We start from the raw sequence: 20,863 nt of genomic DNA on the forward strand, positions 1-20,863 counted from the left end.
TAAAAAAGCCTAAACCTAAGTCCCAAATAGGTACTCACTGTTCCTGAAGTCCGGCGGAGAAGGTCTTCTTACAGACGGATCCATCATCTTCTATCTTCATCCGGAGTTAAGGCGGCATGGAGCAGGGGTGTTGAGCTGTGTTCCTGATTCCTGGATCCTCAGCAGCGGTCCTCAATGGTGGCGGCGTTCCTCGGCGGCATAGAGGCTCCTCTTCATCTGATGTCCGCCATAGACTGAGGATTGGATGCAAGGTACCGCAAACAATTTGGGGTACTTGCATTCCTATTGGCTGAAATTTTGAAATCAGCCAATTGGATAAGAGCTACTGAAATCCTATTGGCTGTTCAAATCAGCCAATATGATTTCAGTAGCTCTCATCCTATTGGCTGAAAATTTCAGCCAATAGGAATGCAAGGTACCCCAATAAATATGGGGTACCTTGCATTCAAACTTCAGTGTGCGATGGACGATCGCATGAAAAGGAGCCTCCATGCTGCCGAGAACCGCCACCATTAAGGACCGCTGCTTAGGATCGAGGCATTGGGAATACAGCTCCGCACCGCCTTAACTCCGGTCGAAGGGTATTGTACTGTATTGTATCATTGCGGGTTATCAATTAAGACACCGCTTAAAGCTCATATTCGAACGTAATAGTTAAAAGACGCCACAAAGCGTCTATTAGAAAATGTGTTAGATTTAGAAACAACTAAAACATTTTGACATCAGTTTGAATTGTAACAAAACAACTATACACAAACATATAACTAACGTGCAATAACTTTATGTTGATATTGTATGCAAAATACATTTGTAATGTTTTAAACGTTTTTTACTTTATGTGATTTAACTATAAAGTGATTTGGAATTTGAATACACTGTTTATTTGAGATTAGTACTTGCTGTATACAGCGCTGTTTATACATATTTTCATGTAAATAAATATGTATACATATATATAAGTATATTATAAACAGGGCTCATAATTTTCACTAGCCCACTAGCTATTGGCAAGTAGAAATTTAATGGTGGCGAGTGAAAGTTAGTTAGTGAATGTTGAGTCTGAAGTCTGGTGGCATGTTGTAAGTAGCAAAGTGGCCACGTTGTATTTGCAGAATATACATTCCTATTGCAGCACATTTTGTGCTATGTGCTAACACTTTTATCTAAAGGGATATTATATTTCCTTCAAAGGGCAAAAGATAAGTGATTCCTCAAGGGCTGTAGGGACCCCATTAGTTCTTAGACTGTTACTTCTGAGAGGGTAAAAGAGGCAGAGAGAGAGAGATTGTAGAGAAAAAATTGAAGTGGAGAAGAAGGTAGACTTATAAGAGAATAGAGAGTGAAGAGATATGAGAAAGTGGAAAGAAAGAGTGTAAAGAGAAGATATTGCCCGAATATTATAAAATCCTGTCTGAGCACCTAATAGACCCATTATTTAAGCTTTTTAATGCATATTTTTCCCAGGGACACACAATCTCTAGCCATTTTAGTAGCTGTTTAATTGCCCTTGTGCATAAAAAAGGTAAGAACCCAGAAACATTTGATTCATATTGACCAATCTTATTGTTAAATATGGATTATAAATTATTATCTAGTATTTTAGCAACTAGATTACAGAAAATTATACCGAAACTAATCCATAATGACCAAACAGGCTTTTTGAAGGGCAAATCTTCTTTTTCCAATTTGAGGAAATTACTGCTAACAGTGGATTACCATAATATACAGAAGGAAAAGGGGGACATTGATAAAGAAGATAAGGCAATCATTGCGTTAGTTGCCAAAAGGCATTTGATTTCATTAGTTGGGACCACCTATTTAAAACCCTTGCACGGTTTGGCTTTGATGGCCCCTTTTTGTCATTAATTCAAGCATTATAGAGTAAACTGAGTTTGGCACTTATAGTTAATGGGCTTTGAACAGTTTATTTCCAATTATATAGGGGGACCTGACAGGGTTATCCCTTATCACCCTTGTTATCTAATTATGAGCGATTACGCTCTGCAATGTTATTAAAGGGACACTGAACCCAAAAATTTTCTTTCGTGATTCAGATAGAGCATGACATTTTAAGCAACTTTCTAATTTACTCCTATAATCAAATTTTCTTCATTCTCTTGGTATCTTTATTTGAAATGTAAGTTTAGATGCTGGCCCATTTTTGGTGAACAACCTGAATTGTCCTTGCTGATTGGTGGATAAAGTCATCCACCAATAAAAAAGTGTTGTCCCGAGTTTTGAATAAAAAAAAAGCTTAGATGCCTTCTTTTTCAAATAAAGATAGCAAGAGAATGAAGCAAATTTGATAATAGGAGTAAATTAGAAAGTTGTTAAAATTGCATGCTCTATCTATCTATCACGAAAGAAAAAAAATTGGGTTCAGTGTCCCTTTAAGGGCATAAAAGTAGGAACAGCAGATATTCAAATCTCATTATATGCAGACGATTTACTCATATTCCTTTCCAATACAGTGGAGAATATACCTAAGTTGATGACAATGCTAGGAGCTTTTGGCTCCTTCTCCGGATACGCAGTAAACTCACAAAAATCTGAATTGTTATGGTTAAATGGGAACAAACATTCATATCCCTCAATACCATTTAAAAAAGTAAATAGTTTAAAATACCTAGGAATTAATATACGGCTAGATTACGAGTTTTGCGTTATAAGGGGTGCGGTGCTAACTTGCACGTTATTGTCACCGCTCACTTCCCTACAGCGCTGGTATTACAGGTTTATAAAAACCCGGCGTTATTAGGCAAGAAGTGAGCGTAGAGCAAAATTGAGCTCCATACCGTACTCCAATACCAGCGCTGCTGAAAGCTGCGGTGAGCTGGTTTTATGTGCTCGTGCATGATTTCCCCATAGACATCAATCGGGAGAGCCGGCTGAGAAAAAGTCTAACACCTGCAAAAAAAGCAGCGTAAAGCTCAGTAACGCAGCCCCATTGATTCCCATGGGGAAGCAAAATTTATGTTTACACCTAACATGAACCCTGAGTCTAAACACCCCTAATCTTAAACTTATTAACCCATAATCTGCCACCCCCGACATCGCCGACACCTACATTATATTTATTAACCCCTAATCTGCCACTCCGGACATCGCCGCCACTATAATAAACATATTAACCCCTAAACCGCCGCACTCCTGCACCGCAAACACTAGTTAAATATTATTAACCCCTAATCTGCCGTCCCTAACATCGCCACCACTTACCTACATTTATTAACCCCTAATCTGCCGCCCCCAACGTCGCCGCCACTATACTAAATTTATTAACCCCTAAACCTGTCTAACCCTAAGCCTAACACCCCCTAACTTAAATATAATTAAAATAAATCTAAATTAAACCTACTATCATTACGTAAATTATTCCAATTTAAAACTAAATACTTACCTATAAAATAAACCCTAAGCTTGCTACAATATAACTAATAGATACATTGTATCTAGCTTAGGGTTTATTTTTATTTTACAGGCAAGTTTGTATTTATTTTAACTAGGTAGAATAGTTACTAAATAGTTATTAACTATTTAATAACTACCTAGCTAATATAAATACAAATTTACCTGTAAAATAAACCTAACCTAAGTTACAATTACACCTAACACTACACTACAATTAAATAAATTACATTTATTAAATACAATTACCTAAATTACAAAAAAAACAAACACTAAATTACACAAAATAAAAGAAGAAATTATCAGATATTTAACCCCTTAATGACCACAGCACTTTTTCATTTTTTGTCCGTTTGGGACCAAGGCTATTTTTACATTTCTGCGGTGTTTGAGTTTAGCTGTAATTTTCCTCTTACTCATTTACTTTACCCACACATATTATATACCGTTTTTCTCTCCATTAAATGGACTTTCTAAAAATACCATTATTTTCATCATATCTTATAATTTACTATAAAAAGAATTATAAAATATGAGGAAAAAATGGAAAAAAAAACACACTTTTTCTAACTTTGACCCCCAAAATCTGTTGCACATCTACAACCACCAAAAAACACCCATGCTAAATAGTTTTTAAATTTTGTCCTGAGTTTAGAAATACCCATTGTTTACATCTTCTTTGCTTTTTTTGTAAGTTATAGGGCCATAAATACAAGTAGCACTTTTCTATTTCCAAACCATTATTTTTCAAAATTAGCGCTAGTTACATTAGAACACTAATATCTTTCAGGAATCTCTGAATATCCATTGACATGTATATATTTTTTTTTAGTAGACATCCCAAAGTATTGATCTAGGCCCATTTTGGTATATTTCATGCCACTATTTCACCGCCAAATGTGATTAAATACAAAAAATTGTTCACTTTTTCACTAATTTTTTCACAAACTTTTGGTTTCTCACTGAAATTATTTACAAACAGCTTGTGCAATTATGGCTTAAATTATTGTAAATTATTCTCTTGGATCCCCTTTGTTCAGAAATAGCAGACATATATGGCTTTGGCGTTGCTTTTTGGTAATTAGAAGGCTGCTAAATGCCACTGCGCACTACACGTGTATTATGCCCAGCAGTGAAGGGGTTAATTAGGGAGCATGTAGGGAGCTTTTAGGGGTAATTTTAGCTTTAGTGTAGTGTAGTAGACAACCCAAAGTATTGATCTAGGCCAATTTTGGTATATTTAATGCCACCATTTCACCGCCAAATGCGATCAAATTAAAAAAAACTTTACATTTTTCACAATTTTAGGTTTCTCACTGAAATCATTTACAAACAGCTTGTGCAATTATGGCACAAATGGTTGTAAATGCTTCTCTGGTATCCCCTTTATTCAGAAATAGCAGACATATATGGCTTTGGCGTTGCTTTGTGGTAATTAGAAGGCCGCCAAATGCCGCTGCGCATCACACGTGTATTAAGGCTAGCAGTGATGGGGTTAATTATGTAGCTTGTAGGGAGCTTGCAGGGTTAATTTTAGCTTTAGTGTAGAGCTCAGCCTCCCACCTAAAACATCAGACCCCCTGATCCCTCCCAAACAGCTCTTTTCCCTCCCCCACCCCACAATTGTCCCCGCCATCTTAAGTACTGGCAGAAACTCTGCCAGTACTAAAATAAAAGCTATATTTGGGCTTTTTTTTGTGTTTGGCATATTTACATATGCTGCTGTGTAGGATCCCCCCTTAGCCCCCAACCTCACTGATCCCCACCAAACAGCTTTCTAACCCTCCCCCTCTGCCTTAATGGGCGCCATCTTGGGTACTGGCAGCTGTCTGCCAGTACCCAGTTTAGTAACAAAAAGTATGTTTTTTTGTTTTTTTTATTGCCCTTTTCTGTAGTGTAGCTTCCCCCCCCCACCAAGACCAACCCCCCACCCCTTCCAGAACCCTTAGATAATCATTTATTTTTTTTAATACTTGTTTTTTTTTAACGTTTCTTACCTTTTTTTTCTGCAGTGTAGCGGTTCCCTCCCGCTCCCACCCTGTGCAAGCGCCCACCCGCCACCCCCCGTGCACGCGGGCGCTTCCATGCGTGCCCCCATCTGTCCCGCCCCCCTCCACTCCACTCGGCACATCGATGGCTGCCCACTCGCCTCCCAGACTTGCTCCCACCAACGATACCGGCCACCGATGTCCGGTGCAGAGAGGGCCACAGAGTGGCTCTCTCTGCATTGGATGGCCAAGGGGGGTTATTGCAGGATGCCTCGATATCGAGGCATCACTGCAATAACCAGAAAGCAGCTGGAAGCGAGCAGGATCGCTTCCAGCTGCTTTCCAGACCAAGGACGTACGCCACACGTCCTCGGTCATTAACTGTATTTTTTTTGAGGACGTGTGGCGTACGTCCTTGGTCGTTAAGGGGTTAAACTAATTACACCTGATCTAATAGCCCTATCAAAATACCCCCCCAATAAAAAACCCTAAACTAAACTACAAATAGCCCTTAATATAAGTTAAACAGCTCTTATACCTTTTTAAAAATACTAAGTCTCCCCTAACAGTAAAAAAAAAACCCACCCACTAAACCCCCCAAAATAAAAAAAAACACTAAACAAAACTGAACTACCCATTGCCCCTAAAGGGGTATTTGTATGGGCATTGCCCTTAATAGGGCATTCAGCTCTTTTTCAAGCCCAAAAAACCCTAATTTAAAAAAAAAAAAACACCCCAAAAATTAAAATAAAAAAGCCTAAACCTAAGCCCCAAATAGGTTCTCACTGTTCCTGAAGTCCAGCGGAGAAGGTCTTCTTCCAGACAGTTCCATCATCATCCATCTTCATCCGGAGTGAATGCGGCACAGAGCGGAGGCTTCAGAGCTGTGTTCCCGATGACTGGATCCTCAGCGGCGGTCCTCAACGGCGGCGGCGGTCCTCGGCGACTTTAGTGGAGTACCATTTAGTAGGGTACCTTGCATTCCTATTGGCTGAAATTTTTAAATCAGCCAATAGGATGAGAGCTACTGAAATCTTATTGACTGATTTGAACAGCCAATAGGATTTCAGTAGCTCTAATCCTATTGACTGATTTAAAAATTTTAGCCAATAGGAATGCAAGGTACCCCAAATTGATTGCGATACCTTGCATTCAATCTTCAGTCTACGACGGACATCGGATGAAGAGGAGCCTCCATGCAGCCAAGGAACGCAGCCGCTGTTTAGGAAGGCCGCCGAGGATCCAGGCATCAGGAACACAGCTCCGTACCTCCGCTTCGTGCAGCCTTCACTCAGGATGAAGATAGAAGATTATGGTTCCGTCTGCAAGAAGACCTTCTCCACTGGACTTCAGGAACAGTGAGTAACAATTTGGGCCTTAGGTTTAGGCTTTTTATTTAAATTTTTGGAGTGTTTTTTTTTAGATTAGGGTTTTATGGGCTTGAATAAGAGCTGATTGCCCTTTTAAGGGCAGTTAAAGATCTGAATGCCCTTTTAAGGTCAATGCCCATACAAATGCCCCTTTAGGGGCAATGGGTAGTTTAGGTTATTTTTGGGCATGCTTATCGCCTAGTTTATAATAATTACAATTTCTGTTCAAATGTTATGTACTAAACAAATGCTATGTTAAATGTATATAATTTAGCAATATTAACACGCACTAATATACACGCACTATAGCATTTTATTATTGTACATGTGCTTGCCATAAACTATCTATTTGCTGTCCTGGGTAAACACATAGTTGAAGCTTTCTTAGGAGTCTCAGTGTATCATATTTCCTGAATATAAACCATACCTGATCAGAAGTGGCAGTGCACTGCAGTTCCGATTGGGATTCAGTTGTGTTTAACTTCCTTGAAGGGTTAAAAAATAGCGGCAAACATTTGTATAATAATAAAATGCATTAGAGTATTTTATTATTGCATTACTATGCCTCTTTAAAGGGACATGTAATCTAAATCAAAGTTTTAAATTTCAGATACAACTTGCAGTTTTAAGTAACATTTACATCAATATATTTCTATTATAAAATTAACTTTCTTCTCTATATTCTGTGTTGAAAGCATAACTAGGTAGCTCAGATGCAACAATGCACTACTGGGAGTTGGCTGGTGATTGGTGGCTATGCACATATCCCTCATGTCATTGGCTCACCAGGTGTGTTTTGCTAGCTCCTAGTAATGCTGCTCTAGAACTGGCTTTAACTATGTGTTTAAATCCTTTGTATTACAGCATTTTGTTTCTGATATTTTATGTCCCTTTAACTGCATATAATGTGACATTTAAACATATCCATATCTCCTATACAGATGTTGCTTGAAGTATTATTTAAGAAACCCTAGAATTTAAAGGGATAGGAAAGTCAAAATTAAACATGCATGATTCAGATAGAGCATCTAATATTAAGACACTTAAATTCACTTCTATTTTTAAATATGCTTTGTTCCATTGGTGTCTTTTGTTGAAAAAGAATTTGCACATATCCTACACTAGTGGGAGCTAGTTGCTGATTGGTGCCTGCACATTTGTCTCTTGTGATTGGCTAACTAGGGCCTAGATTTAGAGTTCGGCGGTAGCCGTCAAAACCAGCGTTAGAGGCTCCTAACGCTGGTTTTGGGCGCCCGCTGGTATTTGGAGTCAGTGATTAAAGGGTCTAACGCTCACTTTACAGCCGCGACTTTTCCATACCGCAGATCCCCCTACGCCATTTGCGTAGCCTATCTTTTCAATGGGATCTTTCTAACGCTGGTATTTAGAGTCGTTTCTGCAGTGAGCGTTAGAGCTCTAACGACAAGATTCCAGCCGCCTGAAAAAAGCAGGAGTTAAGAGCTTTCTGGCTAACGCCGGTTCATAAAGCTCTTAACTACTGTACCCTAAACTACACTAACACCCATAAACTACCTATGTACCCCTAAACCGAGGTCCCCCCAAATCGCCGCCACTCGATTAAAATTTTTAACCCCTAATCTGCCGACCGCCACCTACGTTATACTTATGTACCCCTAATCTGCTGCCCCTAACCCCGCCGACCCCTATATTATATTTATTAACCCCTAACTTGCCCCACACAACGTCGCCGCAAGCTACTTAAAATAATTAACCCCTAATCTTCCGACCGCAAATCGCCGCCACCTACGTTATCCCTATGTACCCCTAATCTTCTGCCCCTAACATCGCCGACCCCTATGTTATATTTATTAACCCCTAATCTGCCCCCCACAACGTCGCCGACACCTACCTACACTTATTAACCCCTAATCTGCCGATCGGAGCTCACCGCTATTCTAATAAATGGATTAACCCCTAAAGCTAAGTCTAACCCTAACACTAACACCCCCCTAAGTTAAATATAATATTTATCTAACGAAATTAATTAACTCTTATTAAATAAATGATTCCTATTTAAAGCTAAATACTTACCTGTAAAATAAATCCTAATATAGCTACAATATAAATTATAATTATATTATAGCTATTTTAGGATTAATATTTATTTTACAGGTAACTTTGTATTTATTTTAACCAGGTACAATAGCTATTAAATAGTTAAGAACTATTTAATAGTTACCTAGTTAAAATAATTACAAATTTACCTGTAAAATAAATCCTAACCTAAGTTATAATTAAACCTAACACTACCCTATCAATAAAATAATTAAATAAACTACCTACAATTACCTACAATTAACCTAACACTACACTATCAATAAATTAATTAAACACAATTGCTACAAATAAATAAAATTAAATAAACTATCTAAAGTACAAAAAATAAAAAAGAACTAAGTTACAGAAAATAAAAAAATATTTACAAACATAAGAAAAATATTACAACAATTTTAAACTAATTACACCTACTCTAAGCCCCCTAATAAAATAACAAAGACCCCCAAAATAAAAAATGCCCTACCCTATTCTAAAATACAAAAATTACAAGCTCTTTTACCTTACCAGCCCTGAACAGGGCCCTTTGCGGGGCATGCCCCAAGAATTTCAGCTCTTTTGCCTGTAAAAAAAAACATACAATACCCCCCCCCAACATTACAACCCACCACCCACATACCCCTAATCTAACCCAAACCCCCCTTAAATAAACCTAACACTACCCCCCTGATGATCTTCCTACCTTGTCTTCACCATGCCAGGTTCACCGATCCGTCCTGGCTCCAAGATCTTCATCCAACCCAAGCGGGGGCTAGACATCCACTGAAGAAGTCCAGAAGAGGGTCCAAAGTCTTCCTCCTATCCGGCAAGAAGAGGACATCCGGACCGGCAAACATCTTCTCCAAGCGGCATCTTCTATGTTCTTCCATCCGATGTCGACCGGCTCCATCTTGAAGACCTCCAGCGCGGATCCATCCTCTTCTTCCGACGACTAGACGACGAATGACGGTTCCTTTAAGGGACGTCATCCAAGATGGCGTCCCTCGAATTCCGATTGGCTGATAGGATTCTATCAGCCAATCGGAATTAAGGTAGGAATTTTCTGATTGGCTGATGGAATCAGCCAATCAGAATCAAGTTCAATCCGATTGGCTGATCCAATCAGCCAATCAGATTGAGCTCGCATTCTATTGGCTGTTCCGATCAGCCAATACAATGCGAGCTCAATCTGATTGGCTGATTGGATCAGCCAATCGGATTGAACTTGATTCTGATTGGCTGATTCCATCAGCCAATCAGAAAATTCCTACCTTAATTCCGATTGGCTGATAGAATCCTATCAGCCAATCGGAATTCGAGGGACGCCATCTTGGATGACGTCCCTTAAAGGAACCGTCATTCGTCGTCTAGTCGTCGGAAGAAGAGGATGGATCCGCGCTGGAGGTCTTCAAGATGGAGCCGGTCGTCATCGGATGGAAGAACATAGAAGATGCCGCTTGGAGAAGATGTTTGCCGGTCCGGATGTCCTCTTCTTGCCGGATAGGAGGAAGACTTTGGACCCTCTTCTGGACTTCTTCAGTGGATGTCTAGCCCCCGCTTGGGTTGGATGAAGATCTTGGAGCCAGGACGGATCGGTGAACCTGGCATGGTGAAGACAAGGTAGGAAGATCATCAGGGGGGTAGTGTTAGGTTTATTTAAGGGGGGTTTGGGTTAGATTAGGGGTATGTGGGTGGTGGGTTGTAATGTTGGGGGGGGGTATTGTATGTTTTTTTTTACAGGCAAAAGAGCTGAAATTCTTGGGGCATGCCCCGCAAAGGGCCCTGTTCAGGGCTGGTAAGGTAAAAGAGCTTGTAATTTTTGTATTTTAGAATAGGGTAGGGAATTTTTTATTTTGGGGGTCTTTGTTATTTTATTAGGGGGCTTAGAGTAGGTGTAATTAGTTTAAAATTGTTGTAATATTTTTCTTATGTTTGTAAATATTTTTTTATTTTCTGTAACTTAGTTCTTTTTTATTTTTTGTACTTTAGATAGTTTATTTAATTTTATTTATTTGTAGCAATTGTGTTTAATTAATTTATTGATAGTGTAGTGTTAGGTTAATTGTAGGTAATTGTAGGTAGTTTATTTAATTTATTTATTGATAGTGTAGTGTTAGGTTTAATTATAACTTAGGTTAGGATTTATTTTACAGGTAAATTTGTAATTATTTTAACTAGGTAACTATTAAATAGTTCTTAACTATTTAATAGCTATTGTACCTGGTTAAAATAAATACAAAGTTACCTGTAAAATAAATATTAATCCTAAAATAGCTATAATATAAATGTAATTTATATTGTAGCTATATTAGGATTTATTTTACAGGTAAGTATTTAGCTTTAAATAGGAATCATTTATTTAATAAGAGTTAATTTATTTCGTTAGATAAAAATTATATTTAACTTAGGGGGGTGTTAGTGTTAGGGTTAGACTTAGCTTTAGGGGTTAATACATTTATTAGAATAGCGGTGAGCTCCGGTCGGCAGATTAGGGGTTAATAATTGAAGGTAGGTGTCGGCGATGTTAGGGAGGGCAGATTAGGGGTTAATACTATTTATGATAGGGTTAGTGAGGCGGGTTAGGGGTTAATAACTTTATTATAGTAGCGCTCAGGTCCGCTCGGCAGATTAGGGGTTAATAAGTGTAGGTAGGTGTCGGCGACGTTGTGGGGGGCAGATTAGGGGTTAATAAATATAACATAGGGGTCGGCGATGTTAGGGCAGCAGATTAGGGGTACATAGGGATAACGTAGGTGGCGGCGGTTTACGGAGCGGCAGATTAGGGGTTAAAAGTGTAATGCAGGGGTCAGCGATAGCGGGGGCGGCAGATTAGGGGTTAATAAGTGTAAGGCTAGGGGTGTTTAGACTCGGGGTACATGTTAGAGTGTTAGGTGCAGACGTAGGAAGTGTTTCCCCATAGGAAACAATGGGGCTGCGTTAGGAGCTGAACGCTGCTTTTTTGCAGGTGTTAGGTTTTTTTTCAGCTCAAACAGCCCCATTGTTTCCTATGGGAGAATCGTGCACGAGCACGTTTTTGAGGCCGGCCGCGTCCGTAAGCAACTCTGGTATCGAGAGTTGTATTTGCGGTAAAAATGCTCTACGCTCCTTTTTTGGAGCCTAACGCAGCATTTGTTTGAACTCTCGATACCAGAGTTAAATTTATGGTGCGGCCAGAAAAAAACCCGCGGAGCGTTAACAGCCCTTTTACCGCCAAACTCCAAATCTAGCCGTCGATGTGGTCATCGAGCTGCCAGTAGCACAATGCAAGTCCTTTAAAAAAGGATAACAAGAGAATGAAGCAAATGTGATAATAGAAGTAAATTGGAGAGTCGTTTAAAATTGTATGTTATGTCCAAATCATGAAAGAACATTTTGGAATTTTCTATCTCTTTAATGGAGAATTGTGTACAAAAAAAATAAAAAATAATCTGGAGTAGAATCTAGCACCTTGTCTATTTTTAGCACATTCATCTACTTTATTTTTGTCTGCAGCTATTTGGCAAGTTTAAGAAAAATACTGATGGTATTCAGCAATTGTCTTCTTCATGACAGCAGCAACACCTTGTAACAAGTACAGTGAAACAGATGGAATGCAGAATTTTATCATTGGGTTTTGCTGACTTAAAAGGAACACTGAACCCAAATGTTTTATTTTGTGATTCAGATAGAGCATGCGATTTTAAGAAACTTTCTAATTTACTCCTATTATCAATTTTTATTTGTTCTCTTGCTATCTTTATTTGAAAAAGAAGGCATCTAAGCTAAGGAGCCGGCAAATATTTGGTTCAGAAACCATGGACAGCACTTGTTTATTGGTGCTGTCCAATCAGCAAGGACAACCCAGTTTGTTCACCAAAAATGGGCCGGCATCTAAGCTTACATTCTTGCTTTTTAAATAAACATACCAAGAGAATGAAGAAAATTTGATAATAGGAGTAAATTAGAAAGTTGCTTAAAATTGCATGCTCTATCTGAATCACGAAAGAAAAAATTTGGGTTCAGTGTCCCTTTAAAGTCGTTGTGGTGTCCTTGGTTTGGTGTGCAGTGGGCTTTTTGTCTTTTGGAATAGATCTTTGTTGTTGGGTTCAGTGTCCCTTTCAGAATATAGGACTGGTTGTCCTAGAAGTACTCTGATTGCAGATAAAGAACCATGTATTTATATGCTGTTGTTTAAAGACTTCTGAAAGTGCAAACAGTCGATGACAATATATAAATATATGTGTGGTGATTGCAGTGTAATGAATCTAGATGACTTGACAAGAAGAGGTCTGTATCTGAGTGACATCCCTCTCCATGATGCCACGCGTGATCTGGTGCTTCTGGGAGAACAGTTCCGCGAGGAATATAAATTAACACAAGAACTTGAAATATTGACAGACCGTCTGCAGCACACTTTGAGAGCACTGGAAGATGAGAAGAAAAAGACTGATACGTACGTTTTTCTTTACAATAAATACTGATAAAGATAGTAACAAAGATGTTAAATATATGTAATGATGACTTGAGGTAGCTTTGCACCCACTGAAATTTGTATTTCATTTGTGTACAGTTTAACAAATATGGTGTGTATATATATATATATATATATATATATATATATATATATATATATATAAATCAATATAAATATTTGCATAGGAAACTAGCACATCTAGGCGAGTATCCCCGCTCGCTTTTCCCCAGAAATTCTTAATATACAATGTTTACCAATGCACAAGAGAATTGTGGGTAAGATATGCAAATTAGATATGCAAATTCTCAGCTTTTTTGCTTCAAAAAAATACTGTTTTAACACAGCAAACCTTTTAACAGGATTATGACAGCAAACCAGAAATTTGCTGTCATAATCCTGTTAAAAGGTTTGCTGTGTTAAAACAGTATTTTTTTGAAGCAAAAAAGCTGAGAATTTGCTTATATAATTTGCATATCTTACCCACAATTCTCTTGTGCATTGGTAAACATTGTATATTAAGAATTTCTGGGGAAAAGCGAGCGGGGATACTCGCCTAGATGTGCTATTTTCCTATGCAAATATTTATATTGATTTAATTTTGAGACATGGAGGATTTTAATTTCAGTTTTTTATCTCCCCCCTTAATTTTAATGAATTTTATATATATATATATATATAAACATATGGATTTATTTTTCATGTTTATTTATTTTTCTTTTTAACTTGCAGCTTGTTGTACTCTGTACTTCCACAGTCTGTTGCAAACGAACTTAGACATAAGCGTCCAGTTCCAGCTAAAAGATATGACAACGTGACTATTCTATTTAGTGGTATTGTGGGCTTCAATTCGTTTTGTAGCAAGCATGCATCTGGGGAAGGAGCAATGAAGATCGTTAATCTTTTGAATGATGTCTACACACGATTTGATATTTTAACCGACTCTAGAAAAAACCCTTATGTTTATAAGGTAAGAAAATGTGACGGTCCGTTTAATTGCATACAGTAATGCTACTATTATTAAATGCATTTAAATGTGTATTGGTATAGTAAGATAGGTATTCATAACATAATGGTTAACATGGTTGACAAAAATGAAAACTCTGTCTAGAGAGAAGTAATATATTACTATCCCAAATGCATGTAAACGACATGTTTAATTTTACCTTGATTTTAGTGTATGGAAATTCATTAACTCATATGTGCTATATATAACAGTATTCTATAGGTATCTTATTATTTAAATGTTCATTATTTTTTCCCTAAGTTATTATTGCTGGTGTTATAAGAGCCTTTTTATTTGTTGTTTAGATTATACTTTGGAAAATGTGTTTTTAAATGTGTGTAGTGCAGTCAGGGTTAAAAATGTGAGCTGGGGACACTAAAAAAGTTGCTACAAAGTTATATCAGGAATGTATAATGGTACTAGTGGGGATGATCATTTCATACTAATTATTGCTGCTTTTCTAAGCTCTTTACTTGCAATCAATAGGGCACAGGACATGTAGAAATATACATATTTATGGTTGCTGATATCTTTGAGAATTGGTGTACTAGAGTAATAATTTTGGGTGCTTAACACCCCTTTACCAGATGTAATTGTTCATGTTCAGTCAAATACATTTCTATGGATTTTCACTCCTCTACAGATGTCTAGTTATTGCTAATTATAAGTTTTAAGGAAAAAAAAACTAAACACTTCCCACTTTGCAAGATCAATGAGGTACATTCTTCAAACTTATAGAAAGATGTGCTCTTTGAATATTATCAACATAGATATATAAGTATCCAGTTCCATACACTTGAAACAGAGGCTTAAAGCAATGTTTCTTCTCTACGGATAGAGATCCAGAAATTGAAAGGCTTATCATCATCTGCGTGCAGATAGCATTAGTAAAACTTGTAGTTTTTAGCCCGTGTTCTGAGACTGACACAGCACATGAGTCAGAAGCATATTGTAGTCTTTTGAATAATTATTATACAGTTTCTGAGATTAAAGTAAGACATCCATAGACTAATATACTATGTCTATGGGCAATTTTTGTCCAGCTTCACCAACCTCACTGGTCTCTTCAGCAGTTCCTATGCTTCACAAAGTAAAAGAGAGAGAAGTGAATATTAGTGAATCAGCTGCCTAGAATAATATGAGATCTGGTAAAGGTGAAAACGCTGGAAGTGAGCCATCAGGTCATCTTCTTAAAAAAAAAAAAAAGGTATATCATGAAATTGTTGTTGTTAGTTTGAATTGTACTTTGTTGCTTACAATTTGTGGACTTTTTAATATATTTTTAACAGGGCCATAAAAAGTTTAAGCACTTAAAAGAATGGCAAAGTTCTCTTACATAAGTCAATAAATTCATCCATCAATTTAATATAATTAAAATGTTGTAACCAGTGAGTTTTTTAATTATGAGCTCAGAGAGACATTTAGAACTAGATTACAAGTGAACTCAGTCTCGGACTAAAATAAAGAAGAATAAAGCACAATCTTTTTTTACAAGTGGATGGTTACATATTTTAACCAGAACATCTTAACGTGACTGAAACTTTTTAGTATGCCCTATTCTTTTAATGTATAACGCTCACAGAATTACACTACTTGCACACCATTGGCTTAGTATAGTGCCTGAGCGCTATTTGCAGATGTTAGTACGCCCTAGACTATTCTTTGATTTATAACAATAACTTTAGACTTTGTAATATAAACACACATTCCATATGTAATCTGTGCCTTATTATTGATACCTATATACTGAAATGTCTATGTTATGCATACATTTGTTTGACTTAGGTTATAGAGAAAAATATAAATTTAATTATGATATTCTTTTTTTCTATTATACATCTCATTTTATTTAAATGGAGAAATGATCAGAAATATGTGGGTTAGTTATAGTTTCTACAATGTTATATTTGTACACATTTTCTAGCATAACGAAAATATGGATATTCAAATAAAATGTGCTTTATTTAAAATGTTAATGTTTACATTTTGCTAAAGTATTTCACTTAAAGATAATGGTGGTGAATACAAATAAAAAGGAGTTTTAAGAAAACTGAAGAAATATAAATAATCATAATCTATGTTTGCATTTTTTTTTATTTTTATATAGTGTTAGCTAGTAAACATATGGAAATGGTACAAGTACAGGGAAATATTTCAACAACATCTAAAAAGATGTATCTAACAGTATATAACAGTAAGCAAAGCATAATTGTTAGCTTTATGTGTGTTTTTAGCATAGGTAGTAGATATATGAAATGGCACTACAGCAGAAGTGGTAGGTATAAATAAAAGGAGGAAAACCAAGGACAGGGAATTATATATGTACTTAGTAATCACTGTATTTATTTGTAATTGGGGAAAAACTTGTAATTATTGAATTATGTGGTTTTTCAGGTGGAAACCGTTGGAGATAAATATATGACAGTAAGTGGTCTTCCAGAACCATGTGTCCATCATGCACAATCTATTTGTCACCTTGCGTTAGACATGATGGAAATTGCGGGGCAAGTTCAAGTTGATGGAGAGCCAGTTCAGGTGAGTATCCAAGTATAGAGTGTTTTTAAATACCTTATGGGATTTGTAGTGGGTTATAATTATTGATGTTAAAATTTTACATTTTAAGGGATTTGTATATTTATGTGAATGCATTTGTATTTGGTTGTTGAACAGTTTTCATCTACTACAAATAAAGGGACATGCAAGGTCTGTTGTACAGAACAGCAGCTACTACTATGGAGTGATAAAATACTATTTTAACCTTTTTAAATGGTGAGATCCCCATATTTGTTTAATTCCAAGTTCAGCATCATGTGTATATGTGTATGCTCTGATAAAGCTTTCAAAAAAGGCCAAGCAGACTTTATTTTAACACACGTTGCATTGCATTGGTGTAAAGCCCCAGCATATTCTTATCTTCCATGTCCTTTTAATATGCATTCCTCAATATAAAACAGAGAAGTCTGCATTTGTTATGTGAGCACCTGCTAAAAAAACTTTGTTAGTTTTACTGTTTGATAAATTATTGATCTTTAAGTTCCTTTAAGGTCAGAGAGGTTTCTTAGGTAGAGCTATCCATTGGGGACTGGTAATAAGTGTTGTGGTTGGTATGTAGCAGGTATGAGTGTGGAAACCCTTAGCCTGGGGTGCTAGCAATGGGCGGGGAGACCCCAGTGGGCAGTTGTTTACTTTTGGAGAGTTGCAGAAGAGATTCCTTTGGGTAGAGTGGTAGAGATTTACCAGGAGGGTAATCCTTAGTGTGGAATGCTGATAGCAGTGGGAACCCTGTGGAATAGGTGTTTGTATTTATCAGGCTCATGGTACTCAGTGGTTTGTTCATTGGATGGTTTCTGTATAATAAGGTGTTGATCAGTTTAGTAGTTTTGTGGTGGGAATATAGACTAGAATATAATAGAATCATTTATTTGCCAAGTATTAAAAAATAAAATTATACAAGCAATTTTTCATGGTGCAAAGGTATTAGGTGGCAATGAAAAAACAAATACAGGTGGCCCTCGTTTTACAACAGTTCAATTTACACCATTTCAGAATAACAACCTTTTTTTCCAGTCATGTGACTGCTATTGAAAAGCATTGAGCAGCAGTGCATTTATTAAAATAGCCAGTAGATGGAGCTGTCCGCTTGTGTTGCAGCAGAACCAAGCAAGCTGAAATTAATCAGTTTAACCAGACCTGAGCTATCGAGCAGTTTTCAAAGAAACAAGATCTTCCTGTCTATAAATCAGTCCAGATTGGAATGCATAGAAAGAACTGTTTGCAGAAAAATGCAAGTAAAGTCTGTGTTGTGTGATTATTTTATTAGGTTTATAATGCTGTTTAGCATTCAAAGTCTTCATTTCAAAGCTTTAAAAATAATGTATTAGGTGTTACTTATGACAATTTTGAGAGTGGCCTGGAACCTCCCTCCCTCACTTCCCATACACTTACATTATAAACTGGGTTTCAAATTACAACAGTTTCAATTTACAACCATTCCTTCTTGAACCTAACCCCGGTGTAAACTGAGGGCAACCTGTAGAATCAGCAGTGTAACACTCTAAATTTCAATTATATTCACAATGAGTGACTAAAGTATAATTTATCATATGAAAATTAAAATAAAAAAGTATTCATGTTTGCTATTTTAATAGCCCGAGTAAAAAAAACTATTCAGAAAACGGTTTCCCAAGTTGGTAAATCTCTCAACTCAATTAAAAAAACAATGGCCACGGTGAGATGATTCAGATAAAAAATGTCAGACTCTCTTATTCATCCTTGAAAAGTAAATTTCCTTAAGAGAAATAGTCTGACACCCAATGATTTTTTTTTCACAGATCTCACAATTCAGTGTAGTTTCTCCTTTAATGATAATGTAGCATAGCTATACCAGGTTAAAATAGAGGATGATAAAACTGATTTAATGATGGCTGAATAAAAACAAGTTTTTGAGACAGGCCAACATTTTTAAGTTGCCTTAAAATGTACAAAGGTTGAGACTTTTTAATTATAGTAAAAATGTTAACGTCCCATTTCAAATCATGTTGAATTGTTGTGCCAAGGTATTTGTACGACATAACTCTTTCTACTATGAAATTTTTAACTTTCAGAAAAGAAGGTGATGGAGACTTTTTGTTTCTAAAATCAATCACTATCTCTTTTGTTCTATGAACATTTAAATCTAAATTGTTTGCTTCATTCCATGTTACCAGCCTGTCTGCTTCCATGTTATAGCTCAACTCATCTGAGATAAGCCTAATCAGAGTAGTTTTGTCTGCAAATTTCAATAACTTCACAAATTCATTTGCAGAAGTGCAATTGTTGGTATATAAGGAATAGAGCAAGGGAGAAAGAACAGAACCCTTTTGGACACCAGTATTAAGGAAGAGAGGGTCGGAAATCAACCCATTTGCATTAACAAAATGTTTATATATGCTAGTGGTGGAGGTTATTTATGATAGTGGTTTGCAGTCAGGTTTTCCTGTCAGTTTAGGGACGTTGTATAATATTGGAGAGAAATAGACAGCTTAAGGGTTAAGGATATTAATGCAGTGAAGGGGTTAATGTCTGTGCTAAGATGATACTGGCATGTACATTTGATATTTACTATTCTAACAAGCCTTTGATTAAAGAAATCCAGATGTTTCATTGAGATGGATCATTATAAATACATTGCTTAAACCCAATGTAAGATATAAATTATTCAGATATATTATTATTAATAACAATAATAATCACTATCATCATCATGTTGACCCTCAAAAGAATAAATGATTGTCTAATGACACCTATTAGAGTGTACTCATCTAAGTTCACTGTGCTCCATAACTTCCACCAAATTAACACTTCTCTTCCTAATAATTTGTACAATTAATGGCAAGAATGCAGTTTATTGATATATGCAGGAGAATATTTTATTGGTGTTTCATTATTAAATGGCCACTGCAATCTTGTATGAGTGATTGGGGATAAGCTTTTCATAATGACCATATTCAGTTTCCCTACAGGACAGTTTAATATGCCTGTGGTTAAAGAGGGAAAGGAGTATTAACACATTTTTTTTTTTTTTTTTAAACTTTATTTATAAACAAGAATCCAAGACATACATGGCGAGCACAGTCACAATGACATGAATATAACAAAGTGATCATTTGTAGAATAAAACAATTTTACAGAGCATATTGTAAAAGTTAAAGGAGAAATGAAATCTCCATGCATGTCCCGAGATTCAGCTTTTTCCAATAACATTTTTGCAAACAAACAGAGAAGAAAAAGAAAGACAGTAACATATAAGGGAAGAAAGAAAGGAGGAAAAGATAAAAGGAAGACATACAACATTCATACTTAGCCAGAGCACCTCCAGGCCCCCCCCCCTCCAACAGGCAGATCATTCATGGGCACAATCTGAGGACAGACACCACCTGCCCCTGAGATTTTCACTGAGGACATACTGACTATTTTTAAAGGGAAAGAGAACCCTATCTCTTACTAAATCCGGCAAATGCAACAAATAAACTTCTCATTTAAGGAGAAATCTCTTTATCCTTTTCTCAGGATCACCTCTAGTATCTGCCTGTTCAATCAACATCTGATTATGAATGGTTTTAAGCAGTTGCCGGAAAGGCAGGGTTTGACTCCCCACCCACTCTGTCAAAATAGTCTGCTTAGCTAGCATAAGAATTGTAGTTAAAAAGATGTTATGTTTGTATGTCTGGTCTCTGGGTATCAAAAAGATCACATGCTGCGCCGAAAGGGACACGGTTTGTTTAGTTAATTTAGTTAGCCAATACGAGATTTTCTGCCAGAATTTTTGTATTTTGGAGCAACCCCAAAGTAGGTGAATCCAATCAGGAGATTCAAGGCAACATTTGTTACATGAATTAGGAGCCCCCTGAACCCATTTAGCCCGTAAGCCAGGAGTGATGTAGGCTTGATGTAGAACCACTTTGATGCTAGTCCCTGAAGCATGGAGTCTTTAAAGTGACGAATCAGTAAGGTGTATGTGTGTGATAACCTAAAAGAACCCAATTTCGCTAGAGCACAGAGCCTATCTAGGTTAGAAGACTCTGTGGGTAACAATCCCTTAGAGATT

At 36.8% G+C, this 20,863-nt stretch overlaps 1 protein-coding gene across 2 annotated transcripts in view; it reads left to right on the forward strand.

The window, feature by feature from the left end:
* The window catches only part of GUCY1B1 (guanylate cyclase 1 soluble subunit beta 1), a 396,478-nt gene that overhangs the window by 129,938 nt on the left and 245,677 nt on the right, over nucleotides 1-20,863 (forward strand). For both annotated transcript variants that reach the window (XM_053703767.1, XM_053703768.1), the window contains exons 9-11: nucleotides 13,056-13,253; nucleotides 14,004-14,241; nucleotides 16,672-16,812. In XM_053703767.1, the coding sequence (XP_053559742.1) occupies nucleotides 13,056-13,253; nucleotides 14,004-14,241; nucleotides 16,672-16,812 (577 nt within the window). The remainder of the gene's footprint in view (nucleotides 1-13,055; nucleotides 13,254-14,003; nucleotides 14,242-16,671; nucleotides 16,813-20,863) is intronic.

Source organism: Bombina bombina, chromosome 2 (assembly GCF_027579735.1).
Source record: "Bombina bombina isolate aBomBom1 chromosome 2, aBomBom1.pri, whole genome shotgun sequence".
NCBI lineage: Eukaryota > Metazoa > Chordata > Amphibia > Anura > Bombinatoridae > Bombina > Bombina bombina.